Source organism: Kogia breviceps, chromosome 9 (genome assembly GCF_026419965.1).
Source record: "Kogia breviceps isolate mKogBre1 chromosome 9, mKogBre1 haplotype 1, whole genome shotgun sequence".
Classification (NCBI taxonomy): Eukaryota; Metazoa; Chordata; class Mammalia; order Artiodactyla; family Physeteridae; genus Kogia; species Kogia breviceps.
Window position 1 is genome coordinate 922,905 of NC_081318.1, and position 24,463 is coordinate 947,367.

Here is a 24,463-nt window from a genome sequence, read left to right on the forward strand (position 1 = left end):
GTTGGAGCTGGAGCTGGGGTGTCTCAGGCAGGACGGGTGGTGCAGGGGGTGCCCCGGGCAGCCCACGTTGGCTAGAACTCCGGAAGCTTCAAGTCGTCCATATACTATAGGGTACGAGTCACTCTTCAGAGGGAAGAACGTGCCGCACACCGTGGAGTGTTCTGTCCTCCCCTTAACTTTGTGCTGAGCGTAACAAGGGACAGAATCAAGTGCCATGTGCCCGGCAAGTGACAAGTGGTCGGCCCTGCTCTTCAGGTCATCCCACTAACGAATCTGACGTTTGACGCTTTGTCACGGTGTGTTTTCTTCATGGAATGGAAGCGGGGATTCCAAGGGAAAGCACGTCGGTCTGGCCGCACGCACAGGCGTGCGTGCGTGTGCAGGCGTGTGCACACGTCCACCCGCGGTTTTGCTTCTGTGTCATCCTGTGCCTCTGGTCCGGCGTCGAGTGTGCTTTAGTGGTTACTCCCCGTGGGGCGGGGGCTACGTCGGGGCGGGAACCGTCCCTCCTGCTGACTCCGCGGCCTCTGCTCCGCTCTCACCTCCGCGCGTGTTCACCGTCACTGCGCTGCACGCGGCAAACGCCGCCTGTGCCACAGACACAGGCCCTGTGTCAAGGCCCCGTGAGACTGAAGACGGTGTTCTCTCCTGGGCTGGGAGGCATCCGCAGCAATGGCGCCTCGTTTCTGCAGCCTTTTCATGAAGATGCGCCTGCCCGTTCTGGCCTCCAAACCTCCGGGCCGTGTTCCTCGCACCGTGTCTGCCTTGTGCCCCTCTGCTCAGAACTGGAGCTCCTGCTGGGTGTGCCGGAGTCACGCGTGACACGGAGCGCACGGGGCCTGGAGGGTGTGCCGGAGTCACGCGCGACACGGAGCGCACGGGGCCTGCTGGGTGTGCCGGAGTCACGCGCGACATGGAGCGCACGGGGCCTGCTGGGTGTGCCGGAGTCACGCGTGACACGGAGCGCATGGGGCCTGGAGGGCGCTGTTGAGTCAGAGCCTTCCCGCCGTCTCTGTTGCGCAGTCTGACCCGTGCTGTGGGTTTTCCCTTTCTCAGCAAACGGCACTGTCGTGTGTGCGCGTGTGTGACGTGTACTGTATGTTTATGTCTGTGTGTATCTGTGTTGTGTGCACGTCTGTGTATATTTGTGTATGTGTGCATGTATGTATACATGGGTGTACATGGGTGTTGTGTGTGTGCATATGCGTGTCTGTATGTGTGCATGTGTGTGTGCGTATGTGTCCCTGTGTGTGTGTGTGTGTGGATGTGTCTGTGTGCATCTCTGTGTTGTGTGTGTGTGTGTGTGGTCACTGGAGGGACCACTGTGCAGCTGCTCTGAGCACCTTTCCTCCCACCAGGATGTCCTGATGCCCAAGGGCTGGTCCCCGGCGCAGGGCACGGGGCTGCTCCTGTCTGGGGCCTGGGGCTCAGCTGTGCACAAAGGAGACTGCGGCCCCGTGAAAGTGCTGGGAAAGGATTCTGATCATTGGGAAGACTTTTCGAGTCCACGTGCACAACGGAGAACAGAGGACGATGAACTTAGAGCAGGACCATCCAGGCCTACCGTCCTCGGCATCACGGGAAACCCAGCGTGAGTGGACGACGCATGGATGGAGGGAGACCCACCTCGTCGGGTGACTCCTCTTGTCCTTGCTGACTTTCCTATGACACGAAGCCACTTCTGAGGGCTTCTTCTGTGCGTCCAGAGTTCATTTTCCTGAGGGCTTTTCCTTGGCCTCACCTTTGGAGCCTGAACATTTACCTGCTACAAGCACGCGTTAAAGAAAAAGAGCATTATCTTATCTTGGCTGATTTCCCATCTTCTCTTTTGCTGTTTCCGTCGGATGGAAGATCTGTGGTGCAGCCGACAGCTTTACGTCCGGAACTCTCTGTGTATCACAGGGGAGACATGCTCCAGAAGCTTCTCCCACCCTCCCTCCACGGACAGATGGAGCTTTCTGCCTCTGCCCTCAGATTAACTGGTCATTTGGGATCCTCTGGGGCAAGATTTCACCAGATCTCAGTTTAAGCCTTAACGGATCAACTATTGACTGACAAGAATCCGACACTATTCTTTGTCTTTTCTTTATTTTTAGAAAAGTGACTTTTGTATGTTTGGTTCTTCCTAAAAGAAGGCGCTCAGGCAGCCCAGCGCCGTCTCCTCCCTGACATCGGCAGGGGAGGCGCGGCTGGCCTCGCTCGGACATTTCCTGATGGCGCGGCTGACCTCGCTCGGACATTTCCTGATGGCGCGGCTGACCTCGCTCGGACATTTCCTGACGGCCGGGGCTATAGTTTAATCCTTTGCCGCTTACATTGTCAACCTCTTTCCAAACTGGATGGATTATTCAAGACGCGTGAAGGGCAGGGCAGCCATCCCAGGTCCTCCAAGGACGATTTAAAAGTTATTTCAAGTTAGATTGACAGGAAGTGACCACAGGATGGAGGCTGCATGTGAAGCAGAGGGGACTGGTCACCTGTCAGCAGAGGCCAAACCGCCTTTACAGCCGAAAAACTGGGAGCTATGCGGCGCGCTGGGCAGGGATGCCCTCCTGAGGAGACGAGCCCTCGTGTCCTACGGGGACCTGTTCCTGTACAAGGGCCGTCCGAGCCGCGCACACCAACTTTGGGGAAGTAAACCCTCGGCGTGAGCGCATGCAGCAGCCCCCGCGCCCCCACCGACCACCTGGAACCCCCAAGGTGGGGCGGGGCCCGGGTCCCGCTGGTGGCTGCGCCCTGGGGCTCGGTGGAGAGGGCGCGGTGGAGAGGGCGGGAATCCCACGGCGGCGGCGCGGGAACGCGCGGGGGGCGCGCTCAGCAGACCCGTGCGTTGGCCGCGGCGGTCACTGCGGGGAGGCCGCCCCCCGGAAGAAGCGGTGCGCAGGCCCGTGGGTGGGGGAGGCTGTCAGGAGGGCGCCGAGGGGAGGGGCGTCGGGCCGCGCGCTGCAACCCCCTCCTCCGGGCAAGGGTAGCGCCTGGGCCGGCGAGTCCGGAAGAAGGGGCGGCGTTTGGCACCATTGGGGAGCGTCTGCCGCCCCAGGCCCGAGCGCTAGGCTGCCCGCCGGCCGCGCCGGCCCGGGTACCGCCCTCCTGCCCTCGACGCCTGCCGCTCGGAGCCCTCGGGGGTGCCCGCCCGCCCTCCGCCATCCATCACCGCAGTGGGAAGCCGCGTGCCCTGGGCTCGCCAGCGCCGCAGCCAGGGCGGCAGGGTGGGGGGGCTCCCGGGGCTCCCGCTCCGCGGAGGGGTTGTCCTGCCCTGGTCGCCCTGCGCCCTCCACCCCTCCCCGCCCCGCCCGAGCAGCCCCTCGGAGTTCACGTGGCTGCTTCTGTGCTCGTGGGCAGCCGGGCGCGGGGCCTGCCCATCTCTGCGGCTTTTCCCTCCCTTGCTGGAGAAGCGAGGCCCCCGGAATGTCTGGGGGGCGTTCTGTGTACTCGGCGCCGCTCTCGGGCCGTGTCTCGATGACGTGTTCAGGAGGTGTGGCCGCGTGTCTGTGCGGAACCCTTCCCGGACAGCCCTCCCGTGACACCATCCGTCCTTCGGTCTGTTTGTCTTGAAAGACGGTCTTTGGTGTGATGGGGTCACTATCACTTGAGACTGGGAAAGGGGAGATAGCCTTAAGGAGTAAAAATAATCATTTTTTTGCGTATGAAAAAATGGTAAGAAAAAGAAACAAAAGGTATCCCAAATCTACAATTCTTGACTGCTTAGTTGGTAGTTCTGGGGACTGTCAGGGAGAAGAGCGGTGAGCAGTGGTCTCCCAGCCCCAGACGGTGTCCCAGTTCGGACTCGGCTGCTTCCTGCCGGCCTTTCTGGACTTGGTGCCCCAGCTGTGAAACGGGACGAGTGTTGAGGACCCGCAATGACCGAGACACAGGAGGCGCAAAAGGGCGGAGATCCAGGCGTAACGCCGTGTAATCCTTCCCCTGAGTCAGTCGTACGTGTCTCCTCCGTTCGGCTCGGTGGGGTGTTTTGAAATTCAGCCGAGGAAAGTACAAAAGTAGGCTGTGAGATTCAGAACCCCGGGCTGGGGCTTCCCTGGTGGCGCAGTGGTTGAGAATCCGCCTGCCGATGCAGGGGACACGGGTTCGTGCCCCGATCCGGGAAGATCCCACGTGCCGCGGAGCGGCTGGGCCCGTGAGCCATGGCCGCTGCGCCTGCGCGTCCGGAGCCTGTGCTCCGCAACGGGAGACGCCACAACAGTGAGAGGCCCGTGTACCACACACACAAAAAAACAAACAAAAAAAAGCACCCCGGGCTGTCTGTGTTCTTAATGAAGATGTAAGCAGTGTTAGCCGGGTGGGTCCCCAAGCCCACAAAGTAAAGAACCTCCCGATCCCGTGTCACAGCTCGAACCAGATCTTTACCTGTAAACGTCTCACCCCTGGCCCAGCTCTCTCCACGTCGCTCTCCTCGTACTGGTTACGGGAGCCCAGGGACTGAACTCGACGGTGCTCAGCCCACCCCGGCCCGCTTCCTCTGCCGTCACCTGGGATGTGGTGCCTCCCTCCTCGCCCCCAGCTGCCCAGCTCCTCCTCCTAGTCCAGGAGACACTGCCCACGCTGACACTGACATTTCCACGCCAGCCCTGCCCCTGCAGGACCCCTCCCAGGTCTCCCCGCATCCCCTCCAAACTTCCTCCCCAGGAGAGCGCTCCGTAGCCTAAACCTGACCGTGTCATTCTGTCCCTGACGACCCAGGCCTGGGCCCTGCGGCTCCGTTTCCCTCCCCAGCCTGCTTCCTTTCCGCTCTGGAATGTGTGGGGTCCTGACGGGAGGCCTTGGGTTTGCTCCTCGCCCAGCACGCTCAGATGCCACCTCCTCCAGGCAGCTCTCCTTGGTCAGGGTCCCTCCTCCAGGGCGCCGCCCTCCCCTCAGAACTTTACACTCATACCTATACCTACGTCTGTACCTCTGTGCTGGGGGAGTAAGGGACAGGGTGAGGAGGGGCTTCCGGAAGCCGAGGCCTCCACTCGAGGATCGGCCCGCTGGGGGCGGGCTTTGCGGAAATTCTTAGGAAAAGGGATGTAACTGATGTGAGAGTCCCTCCCGGGGCAGTTTGCGGATCCGATGGTAGCAGAAACCCAAAGTCACAGGACTGAGTCTTTAAAAGCACCGGTGACAAGGCTTTTGCCTCTAAACAGAGGTTCTACTTAGAAAGCCCTCCCAGGGTCAGTTCACAGCCCTACATCTACATCCTCTGTGCTGATTTAAGGGAGCCTGGGGGTCACGAGGATAACCTGCCGGTGGCCGCGCTCCAGGGGCCTGGGCGCTGTCCCCATGGCCTCAGCTCGAGGGCCTGGGCATCCTGGGTGACAAGATGCAGCCACGGAGTCCCCTGTCCGACAGGCCTCCCTGGCTGTCAGTTTCGTATTTTTAACGAGGCAGCAGATTTGTGTTTGCTTTTCCCTATGCAGAATTTTGAACACATACAAGAGCGAGACACTGACCCAGGCCCAGCGCCCCAGAGGCCGGCCCCGCCCACCTACTTCCAGCTCTCCTCCTCCTTTGAAACAAATCCCACTTATACTGTCTTAGAAGCATTTCATGAAATATCTTTAAAACAGAGGGATTCTTTCTTTTTAACATACCGTAATGCCATATCACACCTACAGAAGACCCCAAATCCCTTAATACTATCAAATACGTAGTTTGTGTTCAAATTTCCAGTTGTCACATCAGTGTCAGAACTTTGTTTTCGTTTATTAGCTTGTTGACTCGGGATCCAAATAAGGCGACACCTTGCAGGTGGCTCTTTGGTCTGCGATGGCTTGGAATCTGCAGGCTCACGTTTGCTGAGGTTATAGGGCCGTGTTGGATTTTGATGTCTGCTATTGGCTGGAATTCTAGAACTGGAGGATATTTCACACTTGCCTGGCCTCTAACCATGGCGGTAGACGAAGTGAGAAAATGCCATAAAAGTGCAAATATGATGGGTGTTGAAAACAATTTCAGTGCCTCTCTGGCCCAACGCCTTCCAGGTCAGCTTGGCCATGTCTAGCTGCCCAGAAGGTGCCAGAAGGAACGATGGTGCCAGGGGACCCTTATGGCCTCTGACTGTGAGCCCCCTTCCCGCATGGGATCCGAGATGTGTTGGTGGTGGGTGGGGCCGGGAGGGGAAGGAAGTCCAGCCCACACCGAGCAGGCCTGGGACCTGGCCCTCCAGCCTCTCTCTGCCGTATGGTTGTCCTCAGAGGCCGACTCCTACCGCCTGGCCCTACAGCTCAGCCTGGGGGTGCGGAACGCAGGAAGCTCTGGTGACGTGGGGACTCTGCTCTCGTCTAGCCATGAGGACCTGTACCTGTACGTATGTGTCTGCAGCTGCACCTGCACCTGCGTGGAGACCTACGTCTGTACGCCTACATCTGTGTCGTCTGCTTAGGTCTGTGTCAGCTGTATCTGTGTACCTATGTCTACACCTACATTTATCTGTATCTACGTCCATATCTGTGTCTGCATCTCTACACCTACAGGTAAACCTACACTCATACCTATACCTACGTCTGTACCTCTGTACATCTCACATCTGCGTCATCTGTTTATGTCTATATCTGTCTGTCTACGTCTACAGCTACCCCTAACCGATACCTACACCTATATATCTATACCTACACCTGTATCATCTACATCTACATCCATATCTGTATCTACGCAGCCCACCAGCTGCTTTGCTGTTGGATTTCCATGATCCTCGGGGAAGCTTAGCTTTTTGTCTTGAGCGATGCCCTGAAATTCCACAGTAATCCCCACAGACCTTCATACCCTAACACCTGCAATTGATTTTTTGCAGTGTTGTCTGTGTTATAAATGGGCCAAGACTTGAATCTGTCAAAAGTTAAGCAGTTTAAATTCCACTCCTACATGTGAAGGAGTAGGAAAGAGGGAGAAAAATATGAAAAGATGAGATTTGCCCTGCTGTCAAAATAGTAGTAAGTCTGCAAGTGAATAATGAAGCCAGAGGGAAAAGGAAAAATGGAATAAAAACCCCAACAGTATCCAGAGGAGACTCAGTTGGGGCACATAGACTAACACAGAACGATGACTTTAAAAAGTTTTACGAGAACGCTAGCCGTGGATACCGGTTGCGTCGGAGCTGGTTTCAGGCTTCAGATGAGCTTGCAGGGCCCCTGCGTGGAGCTCTGCAGGGGCAGGCGGGTGTGGTGGCGCGAGCCAAGGCCCCGCCAGCGTCAGGAGGCGCCTGGGCAGCTGAGGGGCTGCGATGAGGCTGGAGGACGGGCAGTGAGCGCTGAGGTCCTCCCCAGCAGACTAAGGACGGCCCTGCAGGCGCCGGGGGGGGGGGGGTTTGGCGAGGTCAGGGTCCGCTCTCCTGGATCCTCTGCTGCCGTGGAGGAGGGATAAGGGGACCTGCGGTGGACGGAGGAGCCCGGCCGGTGGGCGTGCTGGCCGCCGGCGCCGTGCCCGCCTCGCTCTCTGTGCCACGGGCATCGTCTGTGCTGTGACCTGGGCTGGCAGCTGCGCCACGACTGCTGGGGTGAGGAGTCCGCCCTGGCGAGGTCTGGGGTCGGCCTCGGGGGCGTGGGGGTGGGGCGGGGGAGCCGGCAGAGGGCCGCCTGCCGCTTCTCGCCGCGGGGCTGCGCTGACGGAGGCCGTGGGCCCCCAGGAGGCTTGGTGGAGGATCCCCACATGTGGGCGCCGCTGGAGGCTAGGGCCGCAGGAGGGGGGCTCCCGGGAGGAGATGTTCGCTCCCTCCCCCAACTCCTCCCGGACCCTGCTCCGCGCTCCGCTGTGTGGGACACACGGCGTGTCTGGGTTGCGTGGAGTGTCTTGGAAGCAGGTGAGAATGACCATCTCGAGAGATGTAGAAAAAGCATTTGACAAAATCCAACTTCCTTTTATGATGAAAGCTCTCAAAAAAGCGGGCATAGCGGGAACATACCTCAAGGTAGAAAAGGCCGTGTATGACAGACCCGCAGGTAACATCATACTCAACGGTGAAAAGCTGAAAGCTTTTTCTCTTAGATCGTGTTACTATTGACTTTTGTTTTGTGGTCACCACGAGGCTTACATAAAACATCTTATATTTCCAGGTCTCTTTTAAGTGGATAGCAACTTAACTTTGCGTGCAAAAGCTTTGCATTTTTATGTTTTTGATGTCAATGCACTTTTTATAAAGGTGACACTCTAAGACGTTGTATACTTAGATTTGTATTAAGCAGTTGGCAAATTTTTTTTTTTCCTGGAGAATAAAATTGTTTGGGAGAATATATTTCTTCAAATATATTATGGAGAACATATTTGTTAAAATTTTGAATATATTTATGACGAGACGCACAGCCTCATCTTGATGTTAAAAAACACTAAGTTGTTAGCGTACAACAGTTTTTTATCTATTGCTGATTTACCTGGGAAGAGTTGATGGTTGTTAGCAGTTTTTAGCAAGAGTAATTCAGTGTTGTCAGGGACTCGAGGTGAATTTGCCTGTGCCCTGCGATGCCCGGGAGCTCAGCCCTCACCGGAGCTCAGTGTGTCTGCCCAGATCGTCGTAGGCTCACTCACTCCGCTCTGAAAAACGGGGCCTTCCTTCGACTCCTGCAGGGAAAGCGGTGGCGCCAGACTGGAGTTGGGGTCTTGAGTCACTGTGGTGCCGGCGGCGGTGTCCTCCTCAGAAGCGTCTCTTCTCTGCATCGGGGAGAATTCCTGTGGGTTAGCAGAAATTTTAACTACCTTATAGGATTATTTAAAAAGATAAACATCATTATTTGTTATAATGATGGGTACAGATAACTAGAATAATTGGTGAATCCCGTGAAAATCTCATTTTACTGATTGACTTCAAGTATCATCTCATCAAAAAAAATTGTATCAAGGTTGACTCGTCTTCATTTTGTGATCCATCACTCATTTGGTTCCCAACCTTTGGTGAATTTTCAAATAAACAGTGAAATGTTCGCAGTGAGGGAGTGAAGCAGCAGAAGCACAGTCGGCTCTTGGACGCAGAGTCCTAGACGTGAACGTGGGGCCGGCGGGAGCATCCCGCCCCAGCGCCGCATCCCGTTCTCAGCTAGGTTTCGTGCGTCTCGTAAGTAAGGGACGACAGCACTTGGAAAAATATGACCGGGAGAGGTTATGGGCGCAGACGCTCTTCAGTCTGGTTGGGCTAAAATCCAAGCAGAGGTGCAGCAGTCGCGGGGCTCACCCCACAGTCGGGCAGCCGACATCCCAGCGTTAACTTGACATTTTCCGTTTCCATCTTTCTTTGGGGATTTACTAGCATGATCTTGGGCCAGGGATTTAATTTCCCGAGTCTCAGTTTCCACCTCTCTCAAGTGAGGTTAATACAGGACCTTCCTCCCAGGTCTTTTGTGAGCAGTGAATGAGATAATTTCCATGGAGTCACGCGTGGCCGAGGGCGCAGGGGCACCTTCCAGAAGTTTCCACCGGTCCCAATCTTTCTGACCTTTACGCTGTTTTCACTAGTCTTTATTCTCAGAGTGGCCTGCAAAGCTCCCTCGTGACCTCCTCATTTTGGCCCCTTCCTCCGGTCCAGCAGTGATTTAGGACACCGTGGCCACCGTGGGGCTGTGCGTGTGGCCATCAGGCTCTCCTGAAAGTGGGGCGCGGCCGCCCCTCAGCGGGCTTCCATCGAGGTCAGGATGCGGACGCAGTGCACTTCCCCTGTTTCGCTGCTTTAGTAGCTCCCAGCAGCAGCCTCGTTTAACTCGGTTAAACAGCAGGAACGTGTGGCTTCAGAAAGGAAGTGCCTTAGTGAGGAGGCCAGGCCCGACCGTGGACAGGAAATCCTTCCCGCCGACAACCAGGCAGGCAGGGGACCCCACGGCCGCTGCTGGCTCTGACCTCGAGCTGCTGAAAGCGCCCCCACCCGTCTCTTCCAGGCGGTGCTGGGCGTCCAGGTAATCAGGGTGGCAGCTGTCACAGGCGGGCCCATGAAGCTGCACGTGCTGTATCCGTCCGTTGATTTTTGAAATGAACTCCAGCTGTTTTCTAAGGAAGTTCAGACCATGAAATGACAGCTGATGGCCACACAGTTTAAAAATAAAACAGAAACAATTGCGTGCTCGTTTTGAGTACAGTCGGCACCCTCTCGTTTGTCCGACTTGCGCAAGAGCGGAGCCGCTGTTGTCCTGAGCCATTTGCCCTGCCTGCCCGGAGCCGCGACAGCGAGACGGGAGGGGCTGACGGGGTCACCGCGCGGCTCTGGTCATCGAGGTGTCTCCTCGGAGAGCAAGCCGGCCTCTGAAAACATTCTGGGCTGGCGAACTTCATCATTAGCTTCAAGGCTGTTTTAGATAATCTTGTAATGGAGGAAAATGTTCACCTTCTGGGCTGTGAGGGTGGAAGAAGGCAGGGCCAGGAGGCTCACGGTGGGCCTGACATCCACAAGGCCGGAGGCGCCGGACTCCGCATCTCCCTACGTTACCCCTTGTTGAAGAGAAGCTAGGAAACGGGGTTCGTGGAATCTCGTAGCAAGCTGGTCGGGAAGTTGGTTTGTGTCTGGCAGGGGCGTAGGCTTTGGAGAGAAAAGAAAAGGATAAGAGCTGGTCACGCCCTCAGCAAGCCTGCAGCTCGTGGACAGAGACAGGACCGAAACACGCGAAATCCTCAGAGACCTTTGAAAATAAGTGGCGTGCTGGGCGGCTTTGAGTCAACGTGCAGAGAGAGGTTCAGGGAAAGGAGGGAGCCTCGCGGCCTTAGGGGTGAGAGCAGGTGGGGCCTGATTGGTGGCCAGGACTGGGCGGGGGCAGGGCCCTGTCTTCCTGACGCCGGCCCGTAGGACCCGTCCCCCCTCTGATGTGGCGGGATTTCTCCTGCGCACTGAGCTGGCGCTGTGGCCAGCACCGACCGCTCGCTCGAGACCCGTCCCCGGCACCAGGGCACAGGTGCCCGCGGGGCTGCCGTGCAGCCAGGCCCGTCCCCGCGCGGAGCTCAGGGCCCCAGCAGCCTCCGTGTAGACGCGGACGCGCTCGAGCGCCGGGCGGGCTGACGGGCGGCCCCTGGCAGGGGGAGCGACGAGGCGCGCTCAGCGGGGCTCCGCGTGGACTCCTTTCCCAGCGGAGCTGCCCTGGTGGGGCTGAGACGCCGGCTCTGAGAGGGGTCCCCGGGATTGCAGGAGTGAGGGGGCTGGAAAAGGGCCCGTGTCTGCACCACATGCACACACACCTCTTTAAAAGCATTCTTATTTTAAAAGCCCATAACGTGAGAGCCTCTGGAGAGCGTGTTTGGGAGGTTTGGGGGGCTCGTCCACCCTTGATGGGAGGGTCCCCAGCCCTGAGGGCCACTTCCTCAGGAAGCAGGATGGTGGGGGGGCAGCCCCTCAGCTGCAGCCCGGGACCGACCTCTCCTTCCTCACCTTACGAAGAAGGGCTTGGAGGTCGGGGAGGGTTTGGAGTCACCAGCAGGGGTGTGGGAGCGGGCCTGGCACAGTCGGTAAAAGTGTCCCCGCCCCAAAATCACATTCCAGCTCCTTCGCTGGGCTGGCGGCCCCGTCTCCCCCCAGAGAAGAGGTGGGTGTAGCACTTGGCGCCACCGGGGGCGGCGTGCCTCCCAGCCCGGACCCGCCGCCAGCTCGTGGGGGGACTGGCTGATCGCGGCCTCCGAGCGCTTCCTCCACGGGGTGACGGCATCTTCCGAGGGACGCGGCGGTCAGCCTGGGAACCTCGGAGCGGTCGCCCCCAGTCCTGCCGCTGCGCCTGCTTCCCTGCACCTCCTCGGGGCACGGAGGCGTCGGGCACCGTCCCCCGACGCCAGCCGACCCCGCGGTCTGTGACGACGTGTCGATGCGGGGATTCTGCCTCTGCCCTTCCCGAGGCGTCGCGCTCGCCCGTGTTCGCGCTCACCTGCTCCTCCCTCCTGCCCGGCCCCCGCCTCTGGGAGCCCCCTTGGTTCCTTCTCGTGCCCTGCGCCCCCGCTGGCTCCTGGGGTCACGCGGTCCTGGGACGGCCCACCGAGCGCCCCCTGCGTGTTCACCGCCGTCCTCTCACACGGTGCTGCCGGGGCTTCTGCCCCCCTCCGCGGGGGGCGGGGGGGCACGGGGGCTTGGCACCTGGGTCCTCAAGGTCGTCCCCTGGGCGGGTCTGTGTCCCGACCTCCTCTTGCCACGGGGACCCCGGGGGTGGGGGATGCGGAACCACCTGGTGACCTCACAGGCCCTGTTTCCGCGTGAGGCCACATTCGGAGGTTCCGGGTTTACGACGTGAAGGTGTGCATTTTCGGTGACACGGTGCAACCCCCAACGACACGGTCCCTTTCTCTTGTTGGTGACTTTGCTGCTTGTGTCCCCACTTGGATATAAAGCCCAAGAAGCAGCTCAGTGTTGGTTGCTGAATTTCCCGGGTGGCGCCCAGCACCCAGTGGCTTTCTTGCACGTTTGCTGAATGAATGAATGAGCGATAGGCTGGAGCGAAAATCCCAGCTGTCGATGGTGCTCCCGTAACCGCAGGCGAGTTCTCCTCTGAAGGGCCCTGACGGGCTTCCACGGGCAGCGCCTGGGGTGCGAGACAGGCTGGGCTCAGGGACCTGAGTCACACGTGCTGCTGGAGGTGCCCCCCTGGGGACGCTGGCCTCGCCGGGGGTCCGAGGCTCCGTGCTGTAGCACCTGAGCCCCTCTGGGGAGTTGCTGCTGCTGGGCTGTCCTGCCATCCTTAGAAGTGTGACTTTTCAGCATCCTCCCTGGCGCATAACTCATTTTAGAAATGAATCCGAATCCATTTAAAGACGTGCGTTTCCTCCGTACGTCTGACGCCCCTCCTGAACTTGGATTCCCGGCCTGTGCTCCTCCACCACCCTCTCCCCCGCCCCGCCCCCCCGCTGAGATGAGCCAGTTGCTGGTTCCTGGGCCCGTCACACCCCCCTAACAACCCCATCCGCGTTGTATTGTCGGTCTTCTTGCTGGAAAATGCAGGTGCTTCATCGCGGCTGGGGAGGCCCCTGCTCCCGGGGGCCTGCAGCCCAGCCCCGATGTGACGGGGGTATAGCCAGGGCAGTTCTCCGAGCAGGGCCGGAGGGTGGGCTGCGGGGTCCCTGCTCCTCGGGTGTGACAAGCCCACCGCGTAACCCTGTGCTCTCCCCGCAGCCCGCTGAGCCCAGAGAAGGGGACGGAGGTGCTGGAGGACGTGGCGCGTCTCCTGGACATGCCGGCGGGTGTCTTCTCGGACATCGCGTGAGTGTGGGCGGGGCCCTGGGCGTCTTCTCCGTCTGGTGGGTCCACCGTGAGCTTGTGGGGTTTGTTAATTGTGTCACAGAGCAACTGGTGAGGGAAGAAGAGGAAGGAAAGGCCCGGCGGGGTGCAGGTTGGTTCTGTAGGCGCAGCTGAAGCCCGAACGTCGTCAGGACTCTAACCCCCTGAAAGAACCCCGCCCCAGGCTTCAGGTCCCCCCGCCGCACCAGGAACCACCCAGGAGGCCCTAGACCGTCGGGAAGGGCTGGCCCCGCAGGCGGGCCAGGGCCTCGGGGATGGTGCCGCAGCTAAGGAAGCTCTTCTGACAGCTCTGCGCACGTGGTGGTCCACGGGGACGGTCATCGCTACACAAATGTTTACCGAGCCCCGAGTGCCGGGGTGGAGCGGAGAGCAGGCGGGGGTCCTGCCCTGGGGAGCTGAGCTTCCAGCAGAGGTGGACACGTAGACAGAGCCGGAGAAGGTCAGGCGCCTTCTGTCCCGTCCCCGCGAACAGAGGGGTGAGGCCAAGAGGGAGGAACCTGGGGCAGGAGGCCCCACCCACAGGGGGGACACCCACATGGGAGGGCCACGCGGCCACGGGAGCCTGGCAGGAGCCCAGGTGGCCTTGGTCCCAGTGTTGGAGCCACCGCGGATGTTCTCCGGGAAAGCGTCTTTCCGGCCTCACGGAGAACAAGCTACAGGGGACCCAAGCGGAGCCCCAGTGCCGTGGGGCTGCTGCGGTCTCCGGTGACGGGCTGTGGCCTCTGAGCGGGAGGGGCGGGTGCGAGACGAGTCACCCACCGGCAGACGGTCCATTTCTGTGTTCCGTTAAGCCACGCGCGGGCCCCCGAAGCCACTTGTGTTCCTATCTGTAACATCAAGGGTCCTTTACAGTCGTCCTTTGTCAGGTCGCTTTGATTGGCTGTGCGTCCGGCTCCGCTCCTGTGTGCGGGCCCTCCAGGAGGGTTTGGTCATCACACTCAGGCCCTGCAGTGGGAGGGCCTCACGCAGCCCAGCGGGGAGCCGTTCCCGCTGACCGTGGCCGCTTCCACAGGCCCTTTGGCCCCGTCACGGTCTCCGCGTGGCCCAGTAAGCAGGACAGACGGCCTGACCCCGAGGTCCTGACTGTTCCCTTCAAAGAGGAGGAGGGGCTCCCTGGAGCTTCCTGCCCCGTTCCTGGCTCCCATGGGCAGCTCCCCTGGGCCGCACACACCACTGGGTCCCCACGGGCTTGGCCACTAAGGACCCAGCTCAGGTCCAGGGGTCCCTGCCGCGTGTCTGCGTAAGCACACCTGGCACGCTGACCGCACGGCGTGGGTGCATGTTACACACACGCATGACGGAACGAGTGATGGCTCAGGCGGGTCTGGCACCCCAGATGGTCCCCCAGTGCCACTGCACCCCTCCCTCTGTAGAGGGGACATTGAATGTGGCCCAGGGCTGAGGGAGGGAGTGGGTACCTCCTTCATCAAAGGCAAGAACGTCCTGTGTGAACTCTAAGGGCCTCAAGTACCGGGCAGAGGGGTCCTGAGACGGGAGCGTCCAGCAGCAGCTGGCGGCCTGCAGTACTAGGAGACCGTCCTCGCGGCTCAGCAGTAATCGCCCGAGTCAGCTCCAGAGTGGGACTCCTTAGGCCCACGCGGGGCTGCGTTGACTGAACCTTCATTATCTTCCTAAAGCAAAACCCTCCTGTGGTGACCAGGCAGCAGACAGAAGGCAGAGGTCGCAGCCCCAGGCTGTTTCCTGGAGACGTGCCCTTTGCTGCCCCCCTGCCGCCCCTTGTCTCTGAGAAACCTTCCAGATGGGACGGAGGCCGGGGCTGCCCCCCGACTGCTGCCACGGGGGGCTTTGAGGGAGGGTTGGAGAGGAAAGGGAGTTGTGGGAAGTGGTGTCAGTCCTGGGGGGCTCCAGTGGGGGGGCTCGGGCCCTGGGGGGCTTTAGGAGGCGCTGTCTGGCCTGCCTGGCCCCCCTCTCTGGCCCCTCACCTGGGTCTGCGCCTCAGTCCTCGGCTCAGTTCCTCCAGGTTTGGAGACTCTGGGGACACAGGTGTCCTGGGGGGCTTTCCGGGCTCGGAAGCTGGGCCGCTTCCCAGAACAGCTCTTTAGTAGATATCACCTGCCGGTCTCTTTCCTGCTCAGGGAACGGGGGCTTCTGACTTCCCGGGGCCATGCTGGAGCCCGCTCTTTCAGCCTTTGGGAGTCGGGTCCAGGGCTCTCGCGTGAGTAAACCCCTGGGCGGCCCTTTCCCCGCAGCCTCGCCCGGCCCTGGAGCCCCCCGTCTGCCCTCGAGTCTGCTTCTTGGTGCCCAAGCCTCTTGGGAGCCCCTGTCCTGCCCAGTTAACGCTCGTCTCGCACCGCTGAATATTTAATGCTGTATGTGGTCTGCGGGGGTGTGTGGTGTCCCGTGTCGCATATGCACGTCCTGTGTGTCGCCCCCAGGACCCGGCACGTGAGGACGCGCGCCCGCTGCGGGGGGGGGCGGGGCGGGGCGCTGGGGGGCGACCGCGTGGCCACAGCACTGGGGCCTGCGTGCCGCGGGCGCTCTCAGGGCTGGTCACCGTTGCAGGAGAGGAAAGGAGTCTGCCCCACAAAGCGGCACTTCCAGGATTGTCTGCATTTTTATGGAAGTACTAGTTCTGCTTAATATGTTTTGTTAATGGTTATGTAGCTGTCAAGCAGATTTCATTATTTCTTATTACATCATTAGAGGCCATTAAAACGGCATCAGCATACTGGTGTAATTATGCCGGCAGACGCGCGAGGACCGCAGTTGTGATTTTATAATCGAATCGTGGCTGTCCGAGGCCGTGCTGATGGATGCGGCTGCTCTGGGCTCTTAGTCAGGTGGGCGGTGCTGCGGGGCCGCGCAGACGCCCAGCCAGTGGGGGCTTCAGCCGAGCCGGCGGACCAGCTCAGGGAGCGCGGGCGCCAGCCTCCTCCCGGGTCCCCCTTCGGATCCCTTCGTGAGTCCTCCTGAGGCAAGAATCGGTGTGACCTCCCTTCCGCGTGGTCGACGTGCTGACGGAGGGAGGTTCCCGAAGGCGCAGCGGGAATTCACAGCCCGACACGGCCGCGAGGTCCTGTGCACAGGCCAGGTCAGCCGGACCCCGCGGGAGCCCGGCGAGGACGCGGCCCCCCGTCCCGTGCCCACCGCCGCCCCTCCACACCTCCCTCCCCATGTGAGGACCCCTGCAGGTCTGGAGGATTCTGGAAGACGTGTTTCAGTTTCCTGGAGCAGAGACGGTACCTATTTGCCTCCTGTCTTGTTTCCCCGGCGACTTGCCAGAACTGCCCGTTTTACAGCTGGGCGAACCGAGGCCTCGGAGGCTAAAAGGCTCAGCAGGGTGACAGATGGTGACGCAGGACGCGGCTGTGCGGTGGAGACTCTGTGCAGAGGCTTTCACATCCCCGCGCATTCGAGCAGGTGCTGGGCAGGGAGCGCCTGAGCTCACGTCGTGTTCGGCCATAAGGGGTTGGATGTGCTGCGTGCAGCGGGGTGACCCTTCCCTCGCTGGTGCCAGGGCCGTCACAGCCCAGGTGTCAGGTAGGGAGTTGGTGACGGCAACACGGACCCTCCATTCAGGGTGTGCTTCCCACGCTAGGCGGTCCCAGGGTCACGGCGGTGCATCCCGGGGTCACATGTGTGCATCGCAGGGACATGTGTGTGGCGTCCTGGAAGGAAGGCAGGCCCTGGTGCCTGTCGGCCTCTCCCGCTGGTCCCGCAAGTGTTGGGGCAGGTGAACAACCCCTGAGTGCTCCGTCTTTGGGAAACCGGGGACGTCCTGTGATCTTTAGAGAAAAGCGTCGGCCCCTGAGGGAAGATTAGATTCGGGGGATCCCACGTGCCTGGAACCCCGCGGACGTGGTTTAGGTTAGAAACGTCACAGAAACCACACGTAAACCCAGAGTCGTGCTGTGCGGATCTGTCGTTGGTGCTCTTTGCCGGTGGGTGTGGACTGCTCGTGTTAGAACGACTTTCTCTCAGGTTTGGAAGCAGTTGCACGCAGATGCCATGACTCAGTCCCAGACGTAGCCCCGTCGTCCGCACGCGTGTAAGGCGCCGGCGGGAAGTGTCGTCACACGAGTGATCCGTAAAATAACTAACGTTCGGTTCAAGCACAGACATCAGGCGGTCGCTGCACTTGCTAGAAGGTCCCAGACCAACGGTTGTCAGAGCGTTTGGGGAAGTGGGGCTGGAACTGAGAGGGCGTGGGACCCGATTCCCACGGCGAGGGGGGAAGACACCGCGGCAGGAAGTCTCCAGGGGCCAGGGAGCCTCCCTTGTCCACCCCGGGAGCATCCAGCAGGGACCGGGGAGAGGTTTGCTGCGTTTCTGCAGACCCTGGGGCCTGGGGGATCCACGGAGGATGCTACATGTGACGTGGGCGGAGGGTCAGACAAGTCCTCCGGGTGCCACACACGGGGGTGGGGGCGGGACCCGGGAAGGCTCGGCTCGGCCGCCACAGCGGGGGTGGAGAGGGAGGGTGGCGCTGCTGCAGGACATGGTGATGTTTCTTGTACAGGGAGGTGACCGGGAGGCCCCGTGGCTGGACGAGCCACCAGAGCTGTGGGCGCCACGGCAGGAGCTGCTTCAGGAGCGCTCGCTGCGCTTGCGAGGCCCAGGCTCCTGGGTGGAAGGTCCGACAGCAGAGGCGCTGGAACGACGGCCATGCTACCCCTGGGGGCTCTGCAGTTCCCTCTGCAGAGGGCCCGGCCGGCCAGGGAGCTGGGCCAGAGGCCACCCGAGGGACAGGACCGGAGCGAGACCAGGGGTCACGAGTGGAGGTGGCCCCGGAATGCCGAGAAGCCCCGAGGTTCGTGGAGGCGGGGTCTGAGCTCCCACGACCTGGAGCGGCGGGCCGGCCTCTGGATGACGCGCCTGGGAAGGAGGGGAGGGGACACAGTGGATGCCAAGGAGGTGGCAGGTGGCACGCGCCTGACTCGGTGGTTTGGTTCCCGCTAGCGGCGTTTCTGAGAGCGTCGCTGGACTTTCCACGTAACTCTTCTCAAGCCTGGTCCCTTTCACTTGAGTCTCACTCTCGTGCACTTTTCCTTACATCACTCTTACTAGGAGTGCCTTTGAAATGATCTTGCCGTAGACGCTGGAGTTGGCGTGGAGTGGGTGGGAGGCCCGGCGGGGGGCAGGGCCGGGTTAGAACACGCAGGTGTGGGGCGGCCTGGCAGTGTCTGGGGAGGTGCAGGGTGGCGTCACCTGTGGCTCAGCTGGGCTCCCTTTAAGGGAGGACAGCCCTTGGGTCCTCGGGGTCCTCGTCGTAAATGGAGGCGACCGCGCCTGCTGTGCTGGAGGGGTTAAACACGATACACGCGACACCCCCGTGCGCACGGAGGTTCGGCAGATGGCAGGCACGTGGTTTTGTTCTCGGTGGTGGTATTTGGTGGTTGAATCTGTGCATCCCGGTAAGATTCCATGGCATCAGCGAGGAAGGCCCAGCCCCTGGACCAGGCGAGGGCAGTCGAACCGAACGCGGAGCCTGTCGTGGGGAACCTCGCCGATCACCAAGAAGAGCAGCTGCCTTGCCGGGGGGGCATCCTGACGGCCAGGGGCTCCTGGAAACCGCACGTGTGACGGGAAGGGCCACCCCCGAGCCGCCCGCGCCCTTCCGGCCCCCTCGACGCCCGCTCCTGGGGGTTGTCCGGGAGATGCGGAGCTGGGACGCTCCTGACGGAGGCGGCCTCCCTGCCGCCCTTCAGACGAATCAGTTGTTAAAAGGGGGATGTACTTTTCAAAGTCAAGTGCAACCCAGTATTTAAAAAGGTTTGAAAGATTTTGACAACTCCTGTCTGGCACTCCCCCGCCAGTTATGGTTTTACTGAGTAGTTCTAAAGATTTCAATGAGTTTTTTAAACAGTTCCTTTCAAGAGCATTTTAAAAATACCTGTCTCTTCCCTTCCTGCTTTTGGTTCCTGCGGCTCCCTTGGGAACAAAATACTGAAAACAGTTTCCATAACAATTTTTTTTTTCCCTTGCAAGAATAGCTGCTTGTTATTGTTGGCTATTGGGGTTGATTTGAATTTTCTGTAAGAGCCCTGCCGCGTGTGCGTTAGAAAAGCGAAACCTGTGGATGGAATTCCTGGAATCTGGGGACAGAGTCACAGTGACCCCGCAAAGCCAGCCCCGCGGAGGTCGCGTGCGGAGGAGCAACGCCTGGGGTGCGTGTAGCCTTCAGGGAAGAGGCCCGTGTGCTGAGTGGTTCTCACGCCTGTTAAACCATCTCTTCCAGGGTCTCGGGACCAGCGGTGACCTTCAGGGTGCGCGCCAACGCCCAGAACGTGACGGCGGCGGACGCCGCGAAGGCGGCAGGTGAGGCTGCTTCCGCGCAAGCGCACGCGCCCACCCGGGCAGGGGAGGGGGGGGGCCGGCTGCTCAGAACCCCGATGCTCATCGGGTGGGGCCCGGAGGGGAGCGGCTGGCCTCCGGAGGGGGTGGGGACCGCACCGCTCGCTCGGAGAGAGGGCGGTGTAGGGGCGATAGAGGGCGGTGTAGGGGCGGGGCTCCGGCCCCCCGCCATGACCCCGTGTGGACAAAACGACGCGCTTGTGCTTTGAGGTTGTCCGTCCCGTCCCAGCCCAGCAGCTCACACGGGCTTCACCGTGCCCGCCCGGCCCACGAGAGCACGGGACGAAGGTCTGAGCAGCCCAGTGCTTGACCTCGGCGTCCCTCTTAGAGCCCAGCCCGTCACCCGCTCACGCATTTTGAGATCTTCTGGGGGGTCCGGCGTGTGCTTGGTGTCTGTCACTGAATGAAAAACGCAAAGCGCAGAACGTGGGGTGCGTACGAAGGCTGCGTTCCCCTGCACCCCACGTTTGTTTTCAGCTACTGAAAGCTTTGTGTAAAATGTACAGTCTTTCCGCCCAGTAAGAAAAATACAGGAAACGTAACAGAACCTGAGCCTGATGGTTTCCAGTAACTCAGTGGGAAGGACTCTCGCGCTTTAGGGTCGCTTGTAAGCGCCGTGGCTGAATGCGCCGCCCCAGACGCAGCAGCAGATGACGCTTTGCTTCAGCCAATCCTGTATGTGGCTAAATACATGAACTATTTTTAATGAAGCTTACATTTTCAGCCCAATGTACAATGCAGCACGGTATTTTGGCTGATTTAGAGATCTGGACATTTAGCTCTCGTCAATTGAGGTGTCATCTTATGGCGTCATTAACTTAAAGTGTCTTCATCCAGTGGCGGTAAACGGGGCATAAAAATAGCTGTAGCGTTAGACCTAAACAGTCTCCAAGGGATTCCACTCGCCCAAGAACCGCCAAGAGTCGAGAGCCGCTGCAACACGCAGGAGGTTTATTAGAAGCCGATGCATCGGGGTTCCCTGGTCCTCACGCAGGAGGCCGATGAGGAACCCCCAAAAGCGGAATCACACACATTTTATAGGTTTATTTTACTCATAGGGTGGGTACATCTGGAGTTTTGTAATGATTGGGTAAACGGGGTGACCTTTAAATTGATTGGCTTAGGCATTCTTGCCTGTTTTTGCGGTTCGGGCCTGTCCTGTTTTTCAAGCCTTTTTCTTATAAGGGTGCGTCCTGTCCCTTTCTCGGAATTGTTTATGCCCAAAGGGACACTCCAGTATCTTATCTACACCTGCCAGCTGAACAGCCCCAAAAGTTCTAGTTATCGATAGGGAAGTGGGGATGGTGGGGATGTGAGTACAGTTGAGGCCTTACAGTAACACCCTGTTTGGTAGAACAAACTGTAGGTCTTCTCTATTTCGGTTGCTGTTGGCTTTTCCTTGTAGGATATTTCGGTGCCCTTAGGAACTCTGATTTGCTGAAAGGAGTGATTTGGGGAACAGAACTTTCGGTTAAAGAAGAATTCCTTGCGGAGTTGTACTACTTCCCAGAAACCTGGCAGATCTAAGCCTGTGGAGAGCTGACGCGCACGCCCCCGGCCCACGTGCCTCCCAGGCTTCATTTCACTGTGAGGGGTGGAGCTCGGGGTCCAGCTGAGCGGGGCAGCCTAGTGGGTCCCGGAGAGAGGAAGTCAGCAGATTCCATTCTAAACACTCTGCTGGCCGAAAAGGAGCGGGATTCCGTGTTCATGGCTTCGCTGTGTGTGACCACGGGCTCTCTTTCCCTGCACAGCACCCATTTTATGGTCCTCGTTCCTCAGCGTAAGAGATTATTGAATATATTTAAGACCAGATCAGTTATCACGTTTTTACCCAGAAATGCATTAACAGTTGTTCCATAATTGACAATTCATCCCAGTACTGGGAAGTAATACTTTCAAAATTGGATTTGCTGGAACTTAAGGATGCTCTGAATGGAATAAAAGGGAATGAAGTCTTTTTATCGTTTAGAATTGTGACAATATATTCATGACGGCATTTCATTTATTTTATTGCTTTCTGTGGGAAATGAGGTTGATTATTTGAAGTCTGGTTCCTTGGTCATTTTAAATGTGTTCACGTCAGGTACCGAGGGGGAAACTGCACATGCAGTTTGAGTGTCGTATCAACAACCCTGTAAACACTCAAATTTCTGAGTTACGTTTTCGTGAACCCGCGTAGCTGTGCCAGCCAGGGTGTTTCTTGCTTGTGCAAAATGGATGACATACGCGCATAGTTTAAAAACTTCGTTTCCTTTGTATTTTAAATAATTTCATGATGTTATGGATGTACCTCATGCTATACAGGGAAAAGATTACGGAGAAGAGTCTGTGACCATAGGATCTGAGCGTTTAGCTGCAGAAATGCCAAACTGTAGTGGCACCTCGACCCCGGCCACCTTGAGGGCAGGTTTGCTGCCACCAGGAGAAGCAGCGTCCTCCAGTGCGGGGTCCACGTAGGGGTGCACGTGATCCCGTGTTATCAGGAAGAGTTTGAGCTTAGAAGGACGTTTTGTGGCTCCAGTTTGAGAAGATGATGTGGAATGTTACTAGCGTCGTTGCGGCAGTGTGGGCGGGGCCGGCAGGATGGGCCGCGTGCAGAGCCCACGCACAGCCTTCCGCCCGCGTGTCGGCGCCCCTGCAGACCCCGGGACCGTTTGCCCCTGCTTCTCGCCGTGGGGCTTCCTGGCGCTGCGCTGTGCGCCCCTCTTGTTACCAACGAAGGGAGACGTGACCCTGTGATGGAGTTCAAAGGGCATTTCCTTTGCCTGTTCTGCACAGGGTGGTACAGAACTTAATGAAGAGTCGTGTAGCTGATGACACGTCTGTCCCCATCAGACGTGGTCCGTGTTTGTCCTGAAAGGTGGATGCGGTGGGTTTCCTAATACGGGTGGTTCTTTCCTGGGCATTAATTAGTGAACTTGGGCGTGGACGTCAGGTGTGAGGGAACAGTGGTTCCCGGGAGGCGCTTCCTGCGTTCAGAGGGCACAGAGGAAACTGGTGGTTACGTTCGGTCTTCGTGGCCACGTCATCTAGGCAAACTGAGCAGGACAGAAAAATCCTTTGCTCGCTCTTTGTTTTCTCGGTGGCTTATCTTGAAGTGGCGTATTTCTAGCCCGGGTGTACGTCTCCCTTCAGGGAGGATGTGATTGATTGCCTTTAGAGGAAGCACGCGCTTTGCCCCCCGCGCCCCGCAGAGACGCCTGCCCCGTGGCCCCCGGGTCCGTGGCCTCTTGTGTGCGCGGCGCGTGCCTCCCGCCCTGAGGTCGGCCCTGTCTGCCACCCGCCCGGGTTCTTTTCAGCCTCGGCTCCTCTTTGCTGGGGTGTTCGACTCATGACTGTCCGGCAGGTGATGGGCTTGGTTCAGCGGCTTGTCTCCCTTGGATCTTAGCACCACCGGCTGCGTCCTGTCTGATCCAAGCTCTGGCCTCAGCACTCGGCTTCCATTCTAACTCTGGGCTCATTTCAAGTACCACACGTGATTTTAAATCCCAGCATCTCCCCTTCGGAGAATGATGCATTTAAACTCTGTCGGGTGCGGGCCCAGGGCTGAGAACCGGGACAGCTGGACGCCAAGACCCACCCGGGACGGTGAGCTCTGCGCAGCCTCTGGGTGAAAGGGGCAGGCACGTCCTTGTGCAAAGTGCGACGCCGTCGCTCCTGGGAGAAGGGAGTGACCCCTGCTGTGATGGCCACGCAGCGCAACCGTCTGGACGGCCGACCAGGCTTCTCCCTGACGGGAGCAGCACACGAGGCCCGGGCCACGGGGACATCGCAGAGCCCGGCTTTCGGAGGAGGGGACGCCTCGCCTGGGTGCTTGTTGGGGGGCTCTGAGGACCAGCGTGGGCGCCAGGTGGGCTGGAGGGGAGAAGGGGGCCGTGCAAGGGGCAGCCACGGGGCCGGGCGGGGCCGGCAGCTTGACTCTCACCCGACTCAACTCGGGGCGGCGCCTTTGGGTCCGTGAGAAGGGCTCAGCGAGTTCATGGCGGCTTGTGGGGTCAGCGCTGCCTTCCTGACACCCAAGGGGCTTGGCCAGTGGCCCAGGTGCCCGCACCTGCACGAGGAATCCCGGAACAAGGAGGCTGCTGGCCCGGGGGAGGAGGGGCTCCTTGCTGCAGCGCCAGCCGCACACACAGTTTCCCCCGACGGCCCGGCCTGCTTGCCGTGGTCACACCTTCTGTTCTCGCCTGGGACACAGTGCCTGGACCTGTGAGTGTGGGTGGGCAGCTGTGTGTATAGGTGCCCGAAACTGGTTTTGCGCCCAGAGTGCTTTCATTGTGATTGAGAGACCGGAATACATGTTAGAGGGACTGCTGAGCCCTGGAGCTGGAAAGAAGGCTGTGCTTTTTCAACAAGACTGAGGAAGATGCTCCGGAAATGCACAGCCCAGCTGCTAAGAAACCGTGCTCTTCTGCCGGTGAGTGGGACACCTGTTGAAAGCTGGTAAGCGCCACAGCCTATAGGGACTCTCATCTTCTCCAGGACGTAACGTGCAAGAATCGGAGGATTTTTTTTTTGCGGTACGCGGGCGTCTCACCGCTGCGGCCCCTCCCGTTGCGGAGCACAGGCTCCGGACGCGCAGGCTCAGTGGCCACGGCTCACGGGCCCAGCCGCTCCGCGACACGTGGGATCTTCCCGGACCGGGGCACAAACCCGCGTCCCCTGCATCGGCAGGCGGACTCCCAACCGCTGCGCCACCAGGGAAGCCCCGGAGGATTTTTTAGGTGAAAGAGAGGTCGGGGTGCCTCCTGACCTGTGCCTTGTGACACAGATGAGAAACACGGGCCAGGGCGGCGGTGGGCTCATGGTGGGACGCGGGGAGCCTGCGGGTTCCGCTGACCAGCCCGTGGCAGCAGGCGGTGAGTGGCCTGGTCTCAGCTCTCCAGGCAGTTCTGGCGCGGTCGCCTCGTGGCCTCGGTCGGGTTCCAGGTCGAGGGCCCGTGAGGCCTGGCTGAACCTCGGCGGCCACCAGCGACT

General features: G+C 59.6%; 1 protein-coding gene across 7 annotated transcripts in view; it reads left to right on the forward strand.

The window, feature by feature from the left end:
• PTPRN2 (protein tyrosine phosphatase receptor type N2) overlaps positions 1-24,463 on the forward strand; it is a 697,234-nt gene that overhangs the window by 273,591 nt on the left and 399,180 nt on the right. For 5 of the 7 annotated variants that reach the window (XM_067041727.1, XM_067041731.1, XM_067041726.1 and 2 more), the window contains 2 exons: positions 13,049-13,135; positions 19,374-19,453. In XM_067041727.1, the coding sequence (XP_066897828.1) occupies positions 13,049-13,135; positions 19,374-19,453 (167 nt within the window). The remainder of the gene's footprint in view (positions 1-13,048; positions 13,136-19,373; positions 19,454-24,463) is intronic. The other 2 variants (XM_067041729.1, XM_067041728.1) reach the window with 1 other exon arrangement.